Source organism: Channa argus, chromosome 19 (assembly GCF_033026475.1).
Source record: "Channa argus isolate prfri chromosome 19, Channa argus male v1.0, whole genome shotgun sequence".
Lineage (NCBI taxonomy): Eukaryota > Metazoa > Chordata > Actinopteri > Anabantiformes > Channidae > Channa > Channa argus.
Genome location: NC_090215.1, coordinates 20,564,255 through 20,582,640, shown reverse-complemented (window position 1 = coordinate 20,582,640; position 18,386 = coordinate 20,564,255). Strand labels below are relative to the sequence as shown.

The following is an 18,386-nucleotide window of genomic DNA, read 5'->3' as shown; positions in this document are numbered from 1 at the left end:
TGGCAAACTGATGGGAGGTGGAAGAGCTGTTGCTCTGGTGTAAGTTGCTGGTGACTGATCAAAAGGAGGAAGGTAACACACACTGACACTGACACTGACACTGCAATGAAGACATGCTCACACACACATACACTGATTTGCAAACTGCAATGAAGAAATGCTCGCTCAGACATGAACTGATAGTTTGCCAGACAAATGTAATGAAAACTGCTTGATGAAGCTCACACATGCTGGAATAAATGTGGATTTGATTGAGCAATGCATTTAAGATCAAAGCGAAATTTAAACCACCTGAGGTTTAAATGCTGAGGGACAGTGAATTTCCTGAATACACTCTGAAAGTAAATGATCAAGAGGTGACGTTTGGTAGAGAGAAACTAGATCAGTATTAAAGGTAAGTCAGTTGCAAAATGAGTGGTAACTTTGTGTACAGTGTAGGTGTTTCTGAGAAACTGCAGAAAGAGTATTTAACTCAGCCACTGTCTTGTGCTAATTCTCAAGATAATTGTTTTTAATCTTGTATCATGTTTTTAAAATTGTGACCAATAAATTTTACATATCTAATGATTAACTTGTGGATCTGTCTCATGTCCACATAACAAGAAATACAATTGTTCAGTATTTTAAAATGTACAAACACACATGGCCCTGATTCTTTGTTACATGTGTATGAATGGAAGCTGCAGTGTCTGTCTTGTCTTCAGATTTACTCTCACGTTCTCTGGTTTCCCCAATGTGCACAGAGTTCATGTCAGAAGGTGATTTACATTGTACAGCATGTTTCACATGGCCCTGATGTTCCTTATGAACAAAGAGGGGAGTCAGTGAAGTCTGAGAAATTGACTGCAGGGTTTTTGTATTGGTCTGATCACAGATGGAGGAACAAAACATTTCTATGATGTTTCAAATGCTGCTCCTCATATATTCCCATTAGCTAAATCAGAAGAAGAGAAGTGGGAAAGTGTTCTTCTGTGCATGAGTGGAAGCAGCTCGTGGTTGAGTCTTTTCTTTCTCTTTTGCCTGAGCAAAAAACACACACACTCTTTTTGTAGTGGCAGCAACACATAGTGATAGAGGTGCGAGCAGAGAGGAGAGGGTTAGGATTGGATGAGGGCATGGAAAGGGCAGGAAGCTATCCTTGTTATAGAGTAGGTCTCATAAGAAAACATCCTGACGTCACAGGGAGCCTTAATGTAACCTGTGACAACCTAATGAAAAAAGGAAAAAAAGATCATGTGATTAATTCATTCATATTTCCATGAGGGTGATTCAGATTCACTGTTTTCTACTGAGAAAAGTGGGATTTTGCATCATTCAAAACATTTTGGCAGAAATTTTCTTTTCTTGCTGATTGAAAAAGAAAAAAAAACATTTGTTTCCAGTTTGTTTTCATATAGTGTATGATAAACAGTTAACTGGCTTAATGTTCCATCTTTTAATAAGTTGATGCAAAAAAGTTAAAATTAATTACATATATCACAAAAAGAACAAAGTTTTTGGAGACTCATGTTGTACTTTAATTCCTAATAATACTACAGCTGATGGAAGAGGGTCTCAGGTCCATCAGGGAAGAACTTGCATCAAACTCTGATGTAAATACTGGTTGGATTGAGCAGATATTTGGTAACGGAAACCTGTTATATTGTCTCTGCTTACTTCTGTACTTGTGCTTGTGATTTTTGCATTTTGTGGCTGTTGTCTTATGCCACATGGAAGAGGTCTAATTATGTGAGTCACAGAGTGCTGTGACTCATCAGATGGCACTTGTTGATCTAAGATCTGCAAAGAATAATGTTCCTCTTTAATAACCTGATGTTGATCCATTCACAGATTGTAAATATGCTTAGAAAACCTCCTAATCTCTTCTTAGCTCTGTACCCCAGTGATGTCCGTCACACAAAAAACAGAGCCTGAATTTCCAATACAACATTATGATGATGTATATTGAATCTCTTAAATGTTTCAGGAGGGAATGGAAAGGATGGAAAATCAAGTATGATTAAATCTTAATGCTGTTTTTCTGTAGTTGTAATGGTAAATTGTGAAAGATGTTTCAAATGTTGTTCAAACTTTGTCTCATATCCATGTTTAGTCTTGAAGTGTTTGCAGTCATTGTCTAACAGCAGACCATCCCACACTGTAGTGACCCAGAGTCACTTCATGCTCACAGCTGCTTATCAAAGTGCTGAAAAGGGAAAAGGTTTCTAGAAAAGCAGAAAAGGGCTGGAAGCAGTAGCCTGAGGGTGAAGAATGTTCTGCCCAGCAACAGAGAGTTATAAACCTAATGTGTGATGTATGAAGTTTAGAACTGCACTTGAAACTCTGTTGATGTTCTTCTCTCTTCCTGGATGTTGAAGCTTCTTTACTGATTATACTTGAAGTGTCTAAGACCAGATATTGTCATTTATAACAGTAATAACAAAAACCAGATATAATTGATTTCCAGTCATTTGAGAGACTTTACTGATTATAAAAACATTTTTTTAAATTATCTGCTATTTATCTGTTAATAATAATAATAATAATAATATAAACTGTCGATTGCTAAAAACCAGGAGTTCAGAGAGAAACATTATTTAACTGCAACACTCCTTCAGTTAAACAGAAATATGAATCTAAATGTTCATCTACAGTTATGTTGTCATCAACAGAACTAATCTGCAGAGTTTGTCTTCAGAAGATCGGAGGGAATCAAAAAAGACAAAGTCAAATCCAGGTGGAGGAGGTGGTTGAGTGTGGAGCAGAAGGAGTGGAGGAGTCTCAGTGTGTCTGTAGAGACTGTGTAGAAGGACGGAGCAGCAGCAGAGCAGATCCAGATCCACTGCTGATCCTCTGTCAGATCCAGAGGATCAGACAGGGATGATGGTGGACTTGACATTGTGTCTCAGAGCAGTTCAGACTGCAGCACTGAGAGTCATCTCCACTTCTTCTGATTCCTCTGTCAGTCACTGCTGGATGAAGCTCTCCTCTCCACTCTACCTCCCAGTAACATGGTCCAGTCAGAGCCTCTCTGCACACAACATGCTGCTGCTGCAACATCTGGATCATCAGGACAAACGTTATCCTGGTGATTTAATGACACTCTTACAACGGACATTGATATTATATGTGTACTTTGCAGGTCAATTAGAGTCCATGCTGTAGCTGTAGAGAGAATGAGAGAGAACAAAGGAGATCAATGATGTTTCCAGAGACTCACTTCATCATCTGTCAGTCAACAGGTTCTGGTCTGTACAAAGACCACATGGTTACTAAATGTAACCATGGTTCTTTGATTTGCAGGCTTCAGTCAGACTGATCTTAAAGCTGTGACAAAGATGAAACTGAAACCAGATCCAATTTTGTTGAATGAGGACCACTGTCTCTATACATTTTGTGAGGCTGTCAGCTGGAATCCAGCTTTATTTCCTGTCCACATGAAGACAACAACAACAGTCGTCTTCACATCAACTCCAACACATGATCACAACAAGCTTCTGTGGGGGAGCATAGCTTTTCTGCTGCTTTAGTGTTATGAAGAGCTATACAAGTGGGATGCAGGTGATTATTGACTCTGGACCATTTTCTTGAAGCAGAGTGCCACTTGTCAGTAGTCACCAAGGCTGCAAACAGTCTGCTTTTTAGGGAGCGGGACTATGGACAAACAGTTCAGACAGGGTGGGATGGTAGAATGGGATGTGTGGGTGTGTTCAATAAAGACCATAACAATCACGACTGTGACAGCTTAAAAATGTTGTGTTTGTTAATATTTGGGACTTTGGTTAAGATCAGATCACATTATTTGACTAATTTATACTTTTCTTTTTCTTGCGAATGGATCTGAATAAGACTCGTGTTCATGTATGTAGAACTAGGTTTTCATTGTTTGTGTTTGTTTTCACAATTTCCCTCTGGGGATCAATTTGAAAAAATATGCAATGCATTTCTTTCAAAGACCAAAACTAAAAGTCACAGTCAGGTTTAATCTGAGTGTTTGTGACATGTCACCTGCGGCTTTGTCTTACAACTGAACATTTAACTCATTTAATTACAGGTACAGAGGGATATGTATATGTATCGTGTAGTGATATTCAGCCTAAAAATACTGGCATATAAATTGTTGTCCACATCACCCAGCCTTAACTGCTCTCTCAATATGTACTAATATTCCAGGTTTTCTGAGTTTTGTAGTATTGCACGTGCACCATTACCTTCTTTAATAGTAGGCTGCAGATCAATATATGAAATAAGTTGTACTTTGACAGTAATGTTGGGTTATATAGAATTTTAAGGTATATTTGTAAATATGTAAATATCTTTGTAATGCAATGAGAATATGTAGATTTAAAGATCAGACTTTATAATTATAGTTTCATGAATAGGAGAAACTGTCAATACTCACAGTTTCTGGAATATATAGTTGACCCCAGTCGTCCCTGTAGGAACAAACACAGTCACAACTTTAACAATTCTGTTTAATGAACTGTTCTGTTTAACACAGAGACAAAACCAACAGGTGAAGGACAATGTGAGGACTCTGAATGAAATATCTGTAGGACAATGTCAGAGTTCTGTCAACCTGAACACAGACTGAAAAGAGTCAAACATTAAACAGTTAAAAAGACATTGAATAATACACTGTGTTGTATTTGTTAGAACAAATGACACTTTTTTCTCTTCTTATTGAAAAATTGTGAATCACTGTTTCTGTAAATATTGTTCATTTTCACAGTTTAACTGCTCAGAACCAGATGTCTCCTCCTTCACCATGACGACCGTCCTCACTGTCTCTGAGTCTGTAAGCTGCTCAGACGGAGATAAGCTTCCACAAAATGTCCTTAAGTTTCCAGCTGAGTTCAGTGAAACGTCCTTTATAGCAGCAAACTGCACAAACATCATTAGACCAGGAAACACAGGACGACAAAGTGAAGAAGAACAGACTTTGGACTGGAAGGAAACTTTAACTGATTCTGTATCAATGAGCCTGATTAATGGCTTAGTCAGAAAACTGTGGGATCAACCTGAGCTTTACAGTCTCACTTTTACTTAGTAGTCATCAGCCTGCTCACCTCAGAGAGTGAAAACGTCAGGTAGGTCACTAATTTACATTAGTCTCATGAAGCTAAATGTTCTGTGTGAACAGTTTGTCCATTTCTTTTTGTCCCTGCACCAAACTCATCTTCAGTCCTGAACCTCGTGCTGTTCTGGGTGAGACACCGTATGAGCTGAGCTAAGTAGCAGCAACAGCCTGAAGACCCCAACCATCAGAGCGTCTCCTCCCATGCTGTTCTCACTGAGGTCTTCCTCTACGCTAAAGCTTCAGTTCTACATTTCCTGAAAACACTTCATCTTCTCAGTTTATGGGAAAAACGTTTAAATTTGTTCTCAATGACTTTGTAGCAACATGAGGCCACTTAAACTCACAAGGAGCCACTGAGAAGGTTGGAGCTTTACAGGAAAAACTGGATCTTTGCTTTGATACGAACTGGGTTTAGTACAATACTGCTGAAAGCAGCATGGACTGACTCCAACCCTCTACTGACCTCAGAGTCTCCAGTCTACAGTGTGGACTCTTCACAAGATCAGACAGAAGCTTCACTGCTGAATCCTGAAGGTTGTTTTCACGCAGGTCCAGTTCTCTCAGATGGGAGGGGTTGGACTTCAGAGCTGAGACCAGAGAATCACAGCTGATCTCTGACAAACTACAGCGACTCAATCTGAATAAAGAATCAAAGATGTGGATCAAATCATTAGTAACAATCAGATTTGTCCTAATCAATGGTGTTAGAGTGACTTTGTCCTTGTGTTATTGTGGATCATCAGAATTTCAGCCTTTACAGACATCATCCAAATGTCAGCACAACATTCATACACCTATTCATGTCAGCACTGATTCAGAACATGCTGCTCACCTCACTCACCTCTGGAATTATCAGACAAACATCACATCACATCACAATAATTTTAATATGTTGATAAAATAAGAAAAATTTTGATTTTAATTAACTACAGTTGTTAACTAATGCAATTAATAGAATCTTTATTCAGTTTGGAATGTGTTATAAAAATAAACTTCTGACTCATTGATTTGAACTCACTGAAATTACCTCAACCTGAAGAAATAATTTCAGTTTGATGGTGAGAAAACACTAATTATACAGTGACAATATATGACATAAAATCTCCAACAGTATCAGTCAGTGAACTGACCTCAGAGTCTCCAGTCTACAGTGTGGACTCTCCAGAAAACCACAGAGCAGCTTCACTCCTGAATCCTGCAGCTTGTAGTTGTAGCTCAGGTCCAGTTTTCTCAGATGGAAGGGGTTGGACTTCAGAGCTGAGACCAGAGAATCACAGCTGATCTCTGACAGACTGCAGTTCATCAATCTGAATAAAGAATCAAAGATGTAAGTTTAGAAACAAAGTTCCTGTTTGAAACCATCAATGTTTCATCATCTGATCAGAGCTAAGATCAGGATTTTCTCTCAGGATTCTTCAACAATATATTTCTGTCTTTCTTCTTCATGTGGACATTCCATGTTGTCTTTGTGAAGACAGACAGTGAAATGTTAGTGTCTAAACTCTGCTAAACACAAACTTCAACTTCTTGTCTGCTCTTAATGATCAAACCTTCAAACTAAGGTTTTTCTGTGTCTGTCTTCAAACACTGCACAGAGACAGAGAGGAGGAACTTTGTCCTCACACATTTAAAATGTCACTATAGTGGATCTCGCAGCACATCTGCTGTCATTCACCTGAATTTGGCTTCATGTGATCAGACAATGTAGTGATTGGAAAAAGATCCAGTTTGTCTGCAGCAACACTTTGGTCGTCCTCACACACATTTGACCTCCCTGCTCTCTCATGTGTTTCTCACATGTCTTCACACATGCTTTAGTATCTACTCTGATGGAGGACGGAGCAAACTATTTACCATATGATCTAAAGCTGTCAATCATCTCCTGTTGCACTTGATAGTAGGTGTGGAATGTTTGGAGGATATCTTTCCTTTTCTCTGCACCTTCCAATCCCACTCTGCTGCTCCTCTCTACATTTATTCCACTCAAATCAAACAGGATCAACTGTCTCTGCTTCTTGACACAGTTGGAAGTTGGATGCTTCTGCATTAGCTTCAGGTAATTGTGACTTTAATTAAAATGGTGTCTGACCTCAGAGTCTCCAGTTTACAGTGTAGACTCTCCAGAAAACCACACAGCAGCTTCACTCCTGAATCCTGCAGGTTGTTGTTCCAGCCAAGGTCCAGTTGTCTCAGATGGGAGGGGTTGGACTTCAGAGCTGAGACCAGAGAATCACAGCTGATCTCTGACAAACTGCAGCAACTCAATCTGAATAAAGAATCAAAGATGTGGATCAAATCATTAGTAATCAGATTTGTCCTAATCAATGGTGTTAGAGTGACTTTGTCCTTGTGGTTTTGTGGATCATCAGAATTTCAGCCTCTACAGACATCATCCAAATGTCAGCACAACATTCATACACCTATTCATGTGTTTTATTTATATGAACATTAATGACTACAGCTCACTGATATGAATTGAAAAGAAAGAAATAATGTTTTATCTTCATTGAGTTTATGTCAATAGATTTTTGCCAAAAATATTAATTGAAACTTAACAAGAGTTCTGAAGGTTTTATTTCAGTTAACTCACTGAAATAACTATCACTAAACAAATAGATTAGTTTTAGTCCAATATGACATGATATATAATGAGAAAATACAAATAAAATGAAACTTTTGAGTTTAGTTAATTGATTTTGAGGAATAAAGACTTAACAGTATCAGTCAGTGAACTAACCTCAGAGTCTCCAGTCTACAGTGTGGACTCTCCAGAAAACCACACAGCAGCTTCACTCCTGAATCCTGCAGGTTCTCGTTTTCACACAGGTTCAGGTCTCTCAGATGGGAGGGGTTGGACTTCAGAGCTGAGACCAGAGAATCACAGCTGATCTCTGACAAACAACAGCGACTCAATCTGCATAAAGAATCAAAGATGTGGATCAAATCATTAGTAACAATCAGATTTGTCCTAATCAATGGTGTTAGAGTGACTTTGTCCTTGTGTTATTGTGGATCATCAGAATTTCAGACTTCTACAGACATCATCCAAATGTCAGCACAACATTCATACACCTATTCATGTCAGCACTGATTCAGAACATGCTGCTCACCTCACTCACATTTCATTAAATTTGTTCTCAAACTGACTGTGATAAACTGTCAGAAACAGGATCAACTGTCTCTGCTTCTTGACACAGTTGGCAGTTGGATGCTTCTTCATTAGCTTCAGTCAACTATTTAGTGCTGTGTGTCCTGTTCTTAACCTGCTGATTCTTCTCTCCTCCTTCTATTTGCTCCAAGCTGATTCTCTTTTGCTGCTTTATACAAGTGTCTTCAATTCTAAGTCTGACAATCAAATGTCATTTTCACATTTTTACATCGGATTTTTCTACTTTACAATCAGACTGTCTGTAGTTTAGTGTCACCACAACTTTCACATCATATTAATCTCTGCACACAACTAAAACATGGTGTCTGACCTCAGAGTCTCCAGTCTACAGTGTGGACTCTCCAGAAAACCACACAGCAGCTTCACTCCTGAATCCTGCAGCTTGTTCCAGCCCAGGTCCAGTTCTCTCAGATGGGAGGGGTTGGACTTCAGAGCTGAGACCAGAGAATCACAGCTGATCTCTGACAAACTGCTGTCACTCAATCTGAATAAAGAATCAAAGATGTGGATCAAATCATTAGTAACAATCAGATTTGTCCTAATCAATGGTGTTAGAGTGACTTTGTCCTTGTGTTATTGTGGATCATCAGAATTTCAGCCTTTACAGACATCATCCAAATGTCAGCACAACATTCATACACCTATTCATGTCAGCACTGATTCAGAACATGCTGCTCACCTCACTCACCTCTGGAATTATCAGAAAAACTTTAAATCTCATATGGCTACAAAATGCAATCATCTTAATCTGATGATAAAACTAAAAAAATTTAAAGTTGATTTTAAATTAACTACAGTTGTTGACTAAGGATAGAGTGAAAAATCTCCAACAGTATCAGTCAGTGAACTGACCTCAGAGTCTCCAGTCTACAGTGTGGACTCTCCAGAAAACCACACAGCAGCTTCACTCCTGAATCCTGCAGGTTGTTTTTACTCAGGTCCAGTTGTCTCAGATGGGAGGGGTTGGACTTCAGAGCTGAGACCAGAGAATCACAGCTGATCTCTGAAAAACTGCAGTTCTCCAATCTGAATAAAGAATCAAAGATGTGGATCAAATCATTAGTAACAATCAGATTTGTCCTCATCAATGGTGTTAGAGTGACTTTGTCCTTGTGTTATTGTGGATCATCAGAATTTCAGCCTTTACAGACATCATCCAAATGTCAGCACAACATTCATACACCTATTCATGTCAGCACTGATTCAGAACAAGCTGCTCACCTCACTCACTTTTCATTAGATTTCTCATCAAACTGACTGTGATAGATGTGAAAAAGACATTAGAACAGTTACATTTTATAATTAACATTTTTGTTTCATTGTCATAAAAGATCAAATAATTAAAAACAAAGACAAAAACACCATTAGTCATTGTTACATCCTAAATTTAAACAAATATTATTATTGTTGTGATAAATATGTATTTAAATGTCACAAGTAACTAAACATATTATAGTTTATTGAGAAACATTAGTAAAAATATGAGTGTTTGAGTTCTGAAGGTTCCACTCAAATCAAACAGGATCAACTGTCTCTGCTTCTTGACACAGTTGGCAGTTGGATGCTTCTTCATTAGCTTCAGTCAACTATTTAGTGCTGTGTGTCCTGTTCTTAACCTGCTGATTCTTCTCTCCTCCTTCTATTTGCTCCAAGCTGATTCTCTTTTGCTGCTTTATACAAGTGTATTCAATTCTAAGTCTGACAATCAAATGTCTTTTTCACATTTTTACATCAGATTTTTCTACTTTACCATAAGAGTCGACACTTTCAAAACTTACTTTCAACCACTGAACAGTTTGAATGTGATTTGACCTCAGAAACATGAAGCTGTCTGTAGTTTAGTGTCACCACAACTTTCACATCATATTAATCTCAGTACATAAATAAAACATGGAGTCTGACCTCAGAGTCTCCAGTCTACAGTGTGGACTCTCCAGAAAACCACACAGCAGCTTCACTCCTGAATCCTGCAAGTTGTTTTCACTGAGGTCCAGTTCTCTCAGATGGGAGGGGTTGGACTTCAGAGCTGAGACCAGAGAATCACAGCTGATCTCTGACAAATTGCAGTCCATCAATCTGAATAAAGAATCAAAGATGTGGATCAAATCATTAGTAACAATCAGATTTGTCCTAATCAATGGTGTTAGAGTGACTTTGTCCTTGTGTTATTGTGGAATCATCAGAATTTCAGACTTCTACAGACATCATCCAAATGTCAGCACAACATTCATACACCTATTCATGTCAGCATGGATTCAGAACATGCTGCTCACCTCACTCACCTCTGGAATTATCAGACAAACATCAAATCACATCTGACAGACTAAAAACTTCCTACAATACTTTGATTCATTAGTGAAATGGCTCAAACTTTAAAGAACTGACCACTTTTACTGGGGTTAGTGCTTTGTGCCCCAGGACTGATCAAGTAAAAAGGTCTTGGTCTCATAAAAGCATCAGATTATCAGTAGCTTAACAAAGGGCATTGAAATGTGAAAAACATTTCCAGATAAAAGCCTCACAAATCATGTTGCTGAGCTCGTATTATACATGTTGGATTGAAAGAACTTATGGTGGTTAGTCAAAGGTTGAATATCTAAAATGAGCATTAAAACATGATTTGTTGTGAAATAAAGTACCAGACTGAGTTCAGCTTCCTCCTGAATCCTCTTTCTAACTGGATCAGATGTTGGATGTTCTCTTCTCTGATCCTAAATGGAACCTAGTACCTTTCTGTACAAACATGTCTGCTCCTTTTAAAGCAGATAAGTGCATAAATCATTTTCAAAGTTTTCCAAATGTAACTTTTTAATGTCCTTTAACATAAAACCAGCAGGTAAATTGTGAACAATTACAATAAAATTCACCATTAACTGGTTCATTCCAAGTTCAAAGCGACCAAACCACCAAACTCCTGATCATATCCTCAGCAGTGGAATTTAAAGAGCTGCTACAAAGGTTCCCTGTAGCTCTGATTCATACTGAGACGACATTCAGCCAAAACTATTTGACTGTTTCTCATTTACAAACCTTATTTCCATAAACTTATTTCAAACTGCAATAAAAACTCCAATCTGTGATTTGTTCATTAACTTGAACTTTGATTTATTTGACAAAAGGACAAAGAAAAGATTTTTCACTGTATTTTGTAAATTGAAGCTCATTGAGAAAAGACAAAATAAGAGTGAAAAGTGAAGAAAAGTCTGACGGTTGTGGATGATTCCAGAATGAGCAGCTTCATTGGTAACAGGTGAGGGGATCAGGATTGGCTCAAAGGCTCAGTCTCTACAATCAAACATGGCTCGTGGCTCAGCACTTTGACAAGTCTGTCATCAAGGTGAAAAATACAAATTTGCAAAGAACTGAGCTCTTTCACCATCTCCACAACATCACAGTGGGAAAAGATTCTGCATAACAAGGTACAAGATACTAGTATAACAAGGTACAAGATACTAGTCCAAGGCCCAATCAGACTGTCAGCCTGTTCCTCCTCAGCACCACTTTCCTTCAAGTACAGTCTGCAAACATGGAGACATCTCCCATCAGCCAGTCTGGACTTATTTCACTTTTCTATGTGGACTCAACTTAAAGTCCCACATAGTGTTGAGGGATTTGACCTGAGGAAATGGTTTTCACATTTGTGCTCAGACAAACTTAGAAACTAATGAACCAAACCAAAACTGAACATTCACTTATGGATTTAAGATGGAAAACTGACCTCAGACTCTCCAGGACACAGTTTGGATTCTTCAGTCCAGAACAAATCAGCTTCACTCCCGAATCCTTCAGGTCCCAGTTTTCACTCAGGTCCAGTTTTCTCAGATGGGAGGGGCTGGACATCAGAGCTGAAGCCACAACTTGACAGTGAGTCTCTGAGAGTCCACAGTAAGAAAGTCTGTGATCACAGATAATGAGAAATAATATTTTTCTTTTTTTGTATAATAAAACCTTTTACTGTTTTTGTTATTATATCTACATTTTACACATTATATGTAGCATAACCTAGATCTATTATAAAGTTTATATTTTCTTTATTTTGATCACAAAGCAGAATGAGATGGAGGCAGCAGCTAAATGATCTGAACTCATCCTCTGTAACACTTTTCTACATTATGGAGACACAAAGCAAAACGCACACACACACACACACACACAGTCAGGTCCACAAGTATCTGAACAGGGACACAGATTTCATGGTTCTGGTTCTCTGTCCCACCACAGTGGATTTGGAGTGAGTCCATCAAAATGTGCTTTTAGTGGAGACTGTCAGCTTTGATTTAAGGCTTTGTTCCAAAACATTAGATGAACAGTGGAGGAACTACACACACTCTTATTCACAGACCCCCAATTTTAGTGGCTCACAAATATTAAGAACAATAAAGTTCATTTGGTTTCTTCCCTGGTGATGCTCTGCAAGACCTTTACTGCAGCTTGGTTTTGGGGGGCTTTGCCTTCAGTTTGGCCATTAGCTGGTCAAATCCAAGTTTAACTGGATTCAGGTCAGATGACTGACTTGGCCATTACACAACAGTCAACTGTGGAGCCTTGAAAAAGTCTTGGGTGTCTTTCACAGTGTGCTTTGAGTCACTGTCCATCTCCACTGTGAAACTCTGAGCTTTTAGCTCCATGTGAGCAGATAATAAAGCCCTAAACACGTGAGGATTCATCCTGCTGCATCATCAGTAAAAAGCAGAGAAAGAGTTTATTTCCAACACTTCCACAAACACCATTTCTTCATCAAGTGACAACAGATTATGATCTGTTCCTTTAATGAATCAGCCAACACTTCCAACATGTGCTCAGTTGATCCAAATAAAGTCCATCTGTAAATCTGATCCAACATTTTCTACCAGACAACACAGCGTCATGTCAGCAGCCTGCAGCCCAGCTCCTCATGACCAGTTAACGTCCCCCATGATCCCAGGTTAGAATTTATCTCAGTAAGCTGTGTGACAATTTACCACTGGCTCTGTTTCTCTAGCGTTTTATACAAGTTATTATTCATTTTGGAAACAAAAGCTGCTGCTACAGTTAAATATGTTAAATATGTTGCTGCCACTTTGACTTATTGACAAAACTTTAACATCTTAAACCCAAATGTCTTTAGTTTACAGTACAGATCATTTTGACTTGTTGTTCCAACATCTTTTATGTGTTTTAAGTGTGTTTGATCACATCTGGACTTACTGAGCCTTTCTGCAGTTCCTCACAACTGGGATCAGTCTACGTCGTCCCTCCTTTGATGTCTTGTAGTTCTTCAGGTCCAACTCATCCAGAACCTCCTCTGACATCTGCAGCATGTAGGCCAGAGCTGAGCATTGGATCTCAGAAAGTCTCTTCTCTGATCTGTTCTTTGACTTCAGGAACTCTTGGATCTCCTGATGTACTGAGTGGTCCTTCATCTCCATCAGACAGTGGAAGATGTTGATGCATCGGTCAGGAGAGATTTTATCACTGTTCATCTCCTTTAAGTTGTTGATGACTCTCTGGATGATTTCTGGACTGTTGTCTGTCTGACCCAGCAGACCTCCTAAGAGTCTCTGTTTGGACTCCAGAGAGAGGCCATAAAGGAAGCGGACAAACAGGTCCAGGTGGCCATTTTGACTTTGGAGGGATTTCTCCATGACTCCATTTAGAAATTCATGTAGACATAAATCATAACTTGTATTTAAGTTTCTGCGTTTATAGTATTTCCCCAGGAAGTCCTCCAGTACCTTTTTCTTTCTGTTGTTGTAACAGTGGAAGAAGTAAACTGCAGCCAGAAACTCCTGGATGCTCAGATGAACAAAGCAGTAGACTGTTTTCTGGAAGATCACACTCTCTCTTTTGAAGATCTCTGTACAAACTCCTGAGTACACCAAGGCCTCTGTGACACCAAGACCACACTGCTCCAGGTCTTCTTGGTAGAACATGATGTTTCCTTTCTCCAGATGTTCAAACGCCAGCCTCCCCAGCTTAACAAGAACTTCCCTGTCAGCCTCCGTCAGCTCCTGTGGACTAGTCTCATGTCCCTCATCATACTTGTTCTTCTTCCTCTTGGTCTGAACCAGCAGGAAGTGTGAGTACATGTCAGTCAGGGTCTTGGGCAGCTCTCCTCTCTGCTCTCTGGTCAACATGTGCTCCACAACTGTAGCAGTGATCCAGCAGAAGACTGGGATGTGACACATGATGTGGAGGCTCCTGGATGTCTTGATGTGGGAGATGATTCTGCTGGACAGCTCTTCATCACTGAACCTCCTCCTGAAGTACTCGTCCTTCTGGGCGTCAGTGAAGCTTTGTACTTCTGTTACCCTGTCGACACATGTAGGAGGGATCTGATTGGCTGCTGCAGGTCTGGAAGTTATCCAGACCAGAACCGAGGGAAGCAGATTCCCCTTGATGAGGTTTGTCAACAGCACGTCGACTGATGACTTCTGTGTGACATCAGACACAACCTCACTGTTGTTGAAATCCAGTGAAAGTCTGCTTTCATCCAGGCCGTCAAAGATGAACAAAAGTTTACAGACAGCCAGCTGCTCTGCTGTGACCTTCTGTAATGTTGGATGGAAAACATGGAGCAGCGTGAGAAGACTGTACTGCTCATCTTTGATCAAGTTCAGCTCCCTGAACGAGAGCAGAACCAGGACACTGACATCTTGGTTTTCCAAGCCCTCTGCCCAGTCCAGACTGAACTTCTGCACTGAGAAGGTTTTTCCAGCACCAGCGACGCCGTGGGTCAGAACCACTCTGATGTGTCTCTGTTGGTCAGGTAAGACTTTAAAGATGTCGTGGACCTTGATTGGAGTGTCATGGAGGGTCTTCATCTTGGAAGCTGTCTCAAGCTGCCTCACCTCATGTTGGGTATTAACCTCTTCACTCTGTCCCTCTGTGATGTAGAGCTCAGTGTAGATCCTGTTGAGGAGGGTTCCACTTCCTGTTTCATCACTTCCTTCAGTTACACATTCACATCTCCTCCTCAGACTGATCTTATGTTCATCTAAAACCTCCTGCAGACCAACATCTGCTGAAAGAAGAAGAACTTTGTGAAAATGAAGAAACTGTATCTGGTTTGTTCATTGTGTTATCAAAAAGACCACAAAGACAAACACAAAGATGTTTAAGAATCTGATATTTATAATAACACACAAAAAAATGTGCTACATGACTAATCCAAACAAACACTGTGAGTTTTCAGAAACATCAGCAGATGTTCAGTCTTACTTTGCACAGTTCTGGTCTGGCTGACTGTCTGCAGTCCAGGTCTTGTTCTGGATCTTTTTCCACATTGGGGACAGGAGGAGTCTCCTGATGAACCAGACTGGTCCCAGTATGAGCTGATGCAGTGTCTGCAGAACCAGTGTCCACAGCTGGTAGAGACTGGATCCTTCAGGACGTTCTGACACAAAGCACAGCAGGACAGCTGCTCCTGCACAGAAACATGACTCCTCTTCCTGTTTCTGTGGACATGAAGAAAACTCAATCTGGGCAGCTGAGCTTTAACATGAATTTTGACAGTTTGTTCTTACAGAACTGTTTTGTTTTTCAGACATCAGTCCTTTGAAGTTCGACATGTAACTACTAAATGTTCAGCAGATGTGTGTCATTTCATTATACACAAACCTCAGACATGGCTCAGAGTGGACTGAAAGCTGCCAATTAATTAGAAATGCATCAGAGAGGTCAGAGGTAGTTGGTTTGACACAATCCACACAAAGTTCAACAGCAAGTTTTCACAGGAAAAGTTAAAAATATAACCTTATAAACATGAGGACCTTGATCTGACATTTCTAACATCACACTGGAACCTGCTGAAACATATCCTGCTCTGAAATAATACCAAGCTAATAAAGTACAGGAAATGTGTGTCATTATTATAGATTTTACATGATGTCACACCCTCAGGGCTCTGCACAAGTCATGTGATCAGTTGTATATAAGAGATTAAAAGGTGGAGGTTTTTTATTTGATTAAAAAATATTTATAAGACATTGTATTGATTAAATATGTCTTGATTTCAGTTGGTAGTCCATTTATATTTCTTTTATCTTACAAAATTTCAGTTGTTTTTAAACGATTTTATTATTATCACTGTTGTAAGAGCTTTAAGAATCTCCATTACCAGGTAATAAAATATAATAAGTACATGCAATAATTAATAAATCATTTGAAACTTGTTTATAAAGCTAACATTTATTTATTACATTAAGAATGTACAATCATAAATATACACGTATATATAAAAGCAAAGTATTAATTAATGAAATAATAGTTGTTAAGTTGAACTCCCTAAGCAAACTTTAGAAAATTGGTATGATATGAAAAGTATTGTATGAATGAGACTGACAGATTCTTCACACTCAGGAAAAAGAGACTGAGCGAAACCTTGGGTTTGTTAAAGAAAGGCTTCACCAGCAGGTTCACAGAATTGAAGGTACTACAGTAACTGACTCAGTAAAGCTGTTTTCTTACTTTGTGTCTGAGGGTCCTGGTTCGGGACTGAAGTTTGCAGGTTCATCTTTGGACCAGTCCCTCTTCATAGACAAACAGCTGGATCCTGCTGGCTCTGCTCTCTGTCTGTGGTTTTGACCTCTGCAAACACAAACATGTTTTTTCCTCACATTTGATTTAAACTGTAGTTCAGATTTTTTGCTGATCACTTAAACTTTTTCTTTTCTCTTGAGTGTTTGTATCTGATTCAGACTTAGTGTAAATTCATGTTCCAGGCCAAAACATTATAAACTGCTGTGATGGTGCAAACACATTCAATTCAACTTTCAATTCAACATCCCCCAGCAGTCTAAGCCTATAGCAGCATAACTTTAACTAAGTATCAGCTTTACCAAAGAGGAGGGTTTTAAGCCTAGACTTAAAAGTACAGAGGGTGTCTGCTTCCAGAATCTGAACTGGGAGCTGGTTCCAAAGGAGAGGAGCTTGATAGCTAAAGGCTCTGCCTCCCATTCTACCTTTGGAAATTCTGGGAACCACAAGTAGGCCTGCATTCTGAGAGCGAAGTGGTCTACTGGGATAATATGGTGCTATGAGGTCTTCTATATATGATGGAGCCTGAACATTCAGAACTTTATATGTAAGAAACCGGGTTTTAAATTCTATTCTAGATTTAATGGGAAGCCAATGGAGAGAAGCTAGTGAAGGTGAAATATGATCTCTCTTGCTAGTTCCAGTCAGCACTCTTGCTGCAGCATTTTGGATTAATTGCAGGCTCTTTAGTTACTGGGGCATCCTGAAAGTAGGGAATTACAGTAGTCCAACCTAGAGGTAACAAATGCATGGACCAGTTTTTCAGCATCAATTTGAGACAGGATGCTCCTAATTTTGGCAATGTTCCGTAGGTAGAAGAAGGCTGTTCTAGAGATTTGTTTTATATGTGAGTTACAGGACAAATCTTGATCAAAAATAACTCCAAGGTTCCTTGCAGTAGTACTGGAGGCCAGACGTATGCCATCTAGAAAAACGATATGATTGGACATCATGTCTCTGAGATTTTTGTGCCCAAATACTATGACTCAGCTTTTTCTGAGTAATGTAAATGTAAATGTAAATGTACATGTAAAGTAGTAATTTCAATAACTCCACCAATAGACTACCTATAATTCCTAAGGTTATTCATGCATTCATGTTGTTCTTAAATTAACTCACCTAAATCATCATCATAGACACTGTAACTGCTACAGAAACTGGGCTGCAGTTGTTGCAGTGGAGGGCTCAGGCTGCCTGAAAGCAATGTATTCATTTTAAACAGGGTATCCAAAAACATTAGAACCACCTCTTCTTATAATGCCCTGCAGTACAACTCCTCCACCCACTATGACCTCAGTAATAAACACATAGTATAATTATCACCCTTCTAAGTTTAAATAAAAAAATAAAAAACAAAACTAATTATAACGTTATAAAAGTAGAATTTTTGGCAGAGTTGCTGTGTTGGATTAGATTAGATACAGGTACATGTGTACTTAATGAAGTGGCCAGTGAGTGTATAGGGTGTCTTTTATGTCTTTTTCGGTCCAGATGATCCCATACTTACTCGATGATTTTAAAGTCTGCACTCTGTGGAGGCCTGTTCATGACAGTCACTGTGTTTTATCATCTGTAATTTCACTCCATTAACTGTGTGTCTGGGATCATTGTCATGTTGGTTGGCTCCCTCTCCTTCTTGAA

The 18,386-nt window shown here is 39.2% G+C and overlaps 1 protein-coding gene across 8 annotated transcripts in view; it reads right to left on the bottom strand.

Annotated features, from left to right (window-relative positions):
* The window catches only part of LOC137104360 (protein NLRC3-like), a 111,968-nt gene that overhangs the window by 25,175 nt on the left and 68,407 nt on the right, over window positions 1-18,386 (bottom strand). For 3 of the 8 annotated variants that reach the window (XM_067485388.1, XM_067485389.1, XM_067485390.1), the window contains exons 14-19: window positions 10,131-10,304; window positions 9,081-9,254; window positions 8,539-8,712; window positions 7,797-7,973; window positions 7,149-7,325; window positions 6,190-6,366 (exon numbers count right to left, since the gene is read on the bottom strand). In XM_067485388.1, the coding sequence (XP_067341489.1) occupies window positions 6,190-6,366; window positions 7,149-7,325; window positions 7,797-7,973; window positions 8,539-8,712; window positions 9,081-9,254; window positions 10,131-10,304 (1,053 nt within the window). Of the gene's footprint in view, window positions 1-6,189; window positions 6,367-7,148; window positions 7,326-7,796; window positions 7,974-8,538; window positions 8,713-9,080; window positions 9,255-10,130; window positions 10,305-11,946; window positions 12,124-13,415; window positions 15,232-15,428; window positions 15,665-16,676; window positions 16,797-17,864; window positions 17,940-18,386 lie in introns of those variants that run through there. The other 5 variants (XM_067485394.1, XM_067485393.1, XM_067485391.1 and 2 more) reach the window with 5 other exon arrangements.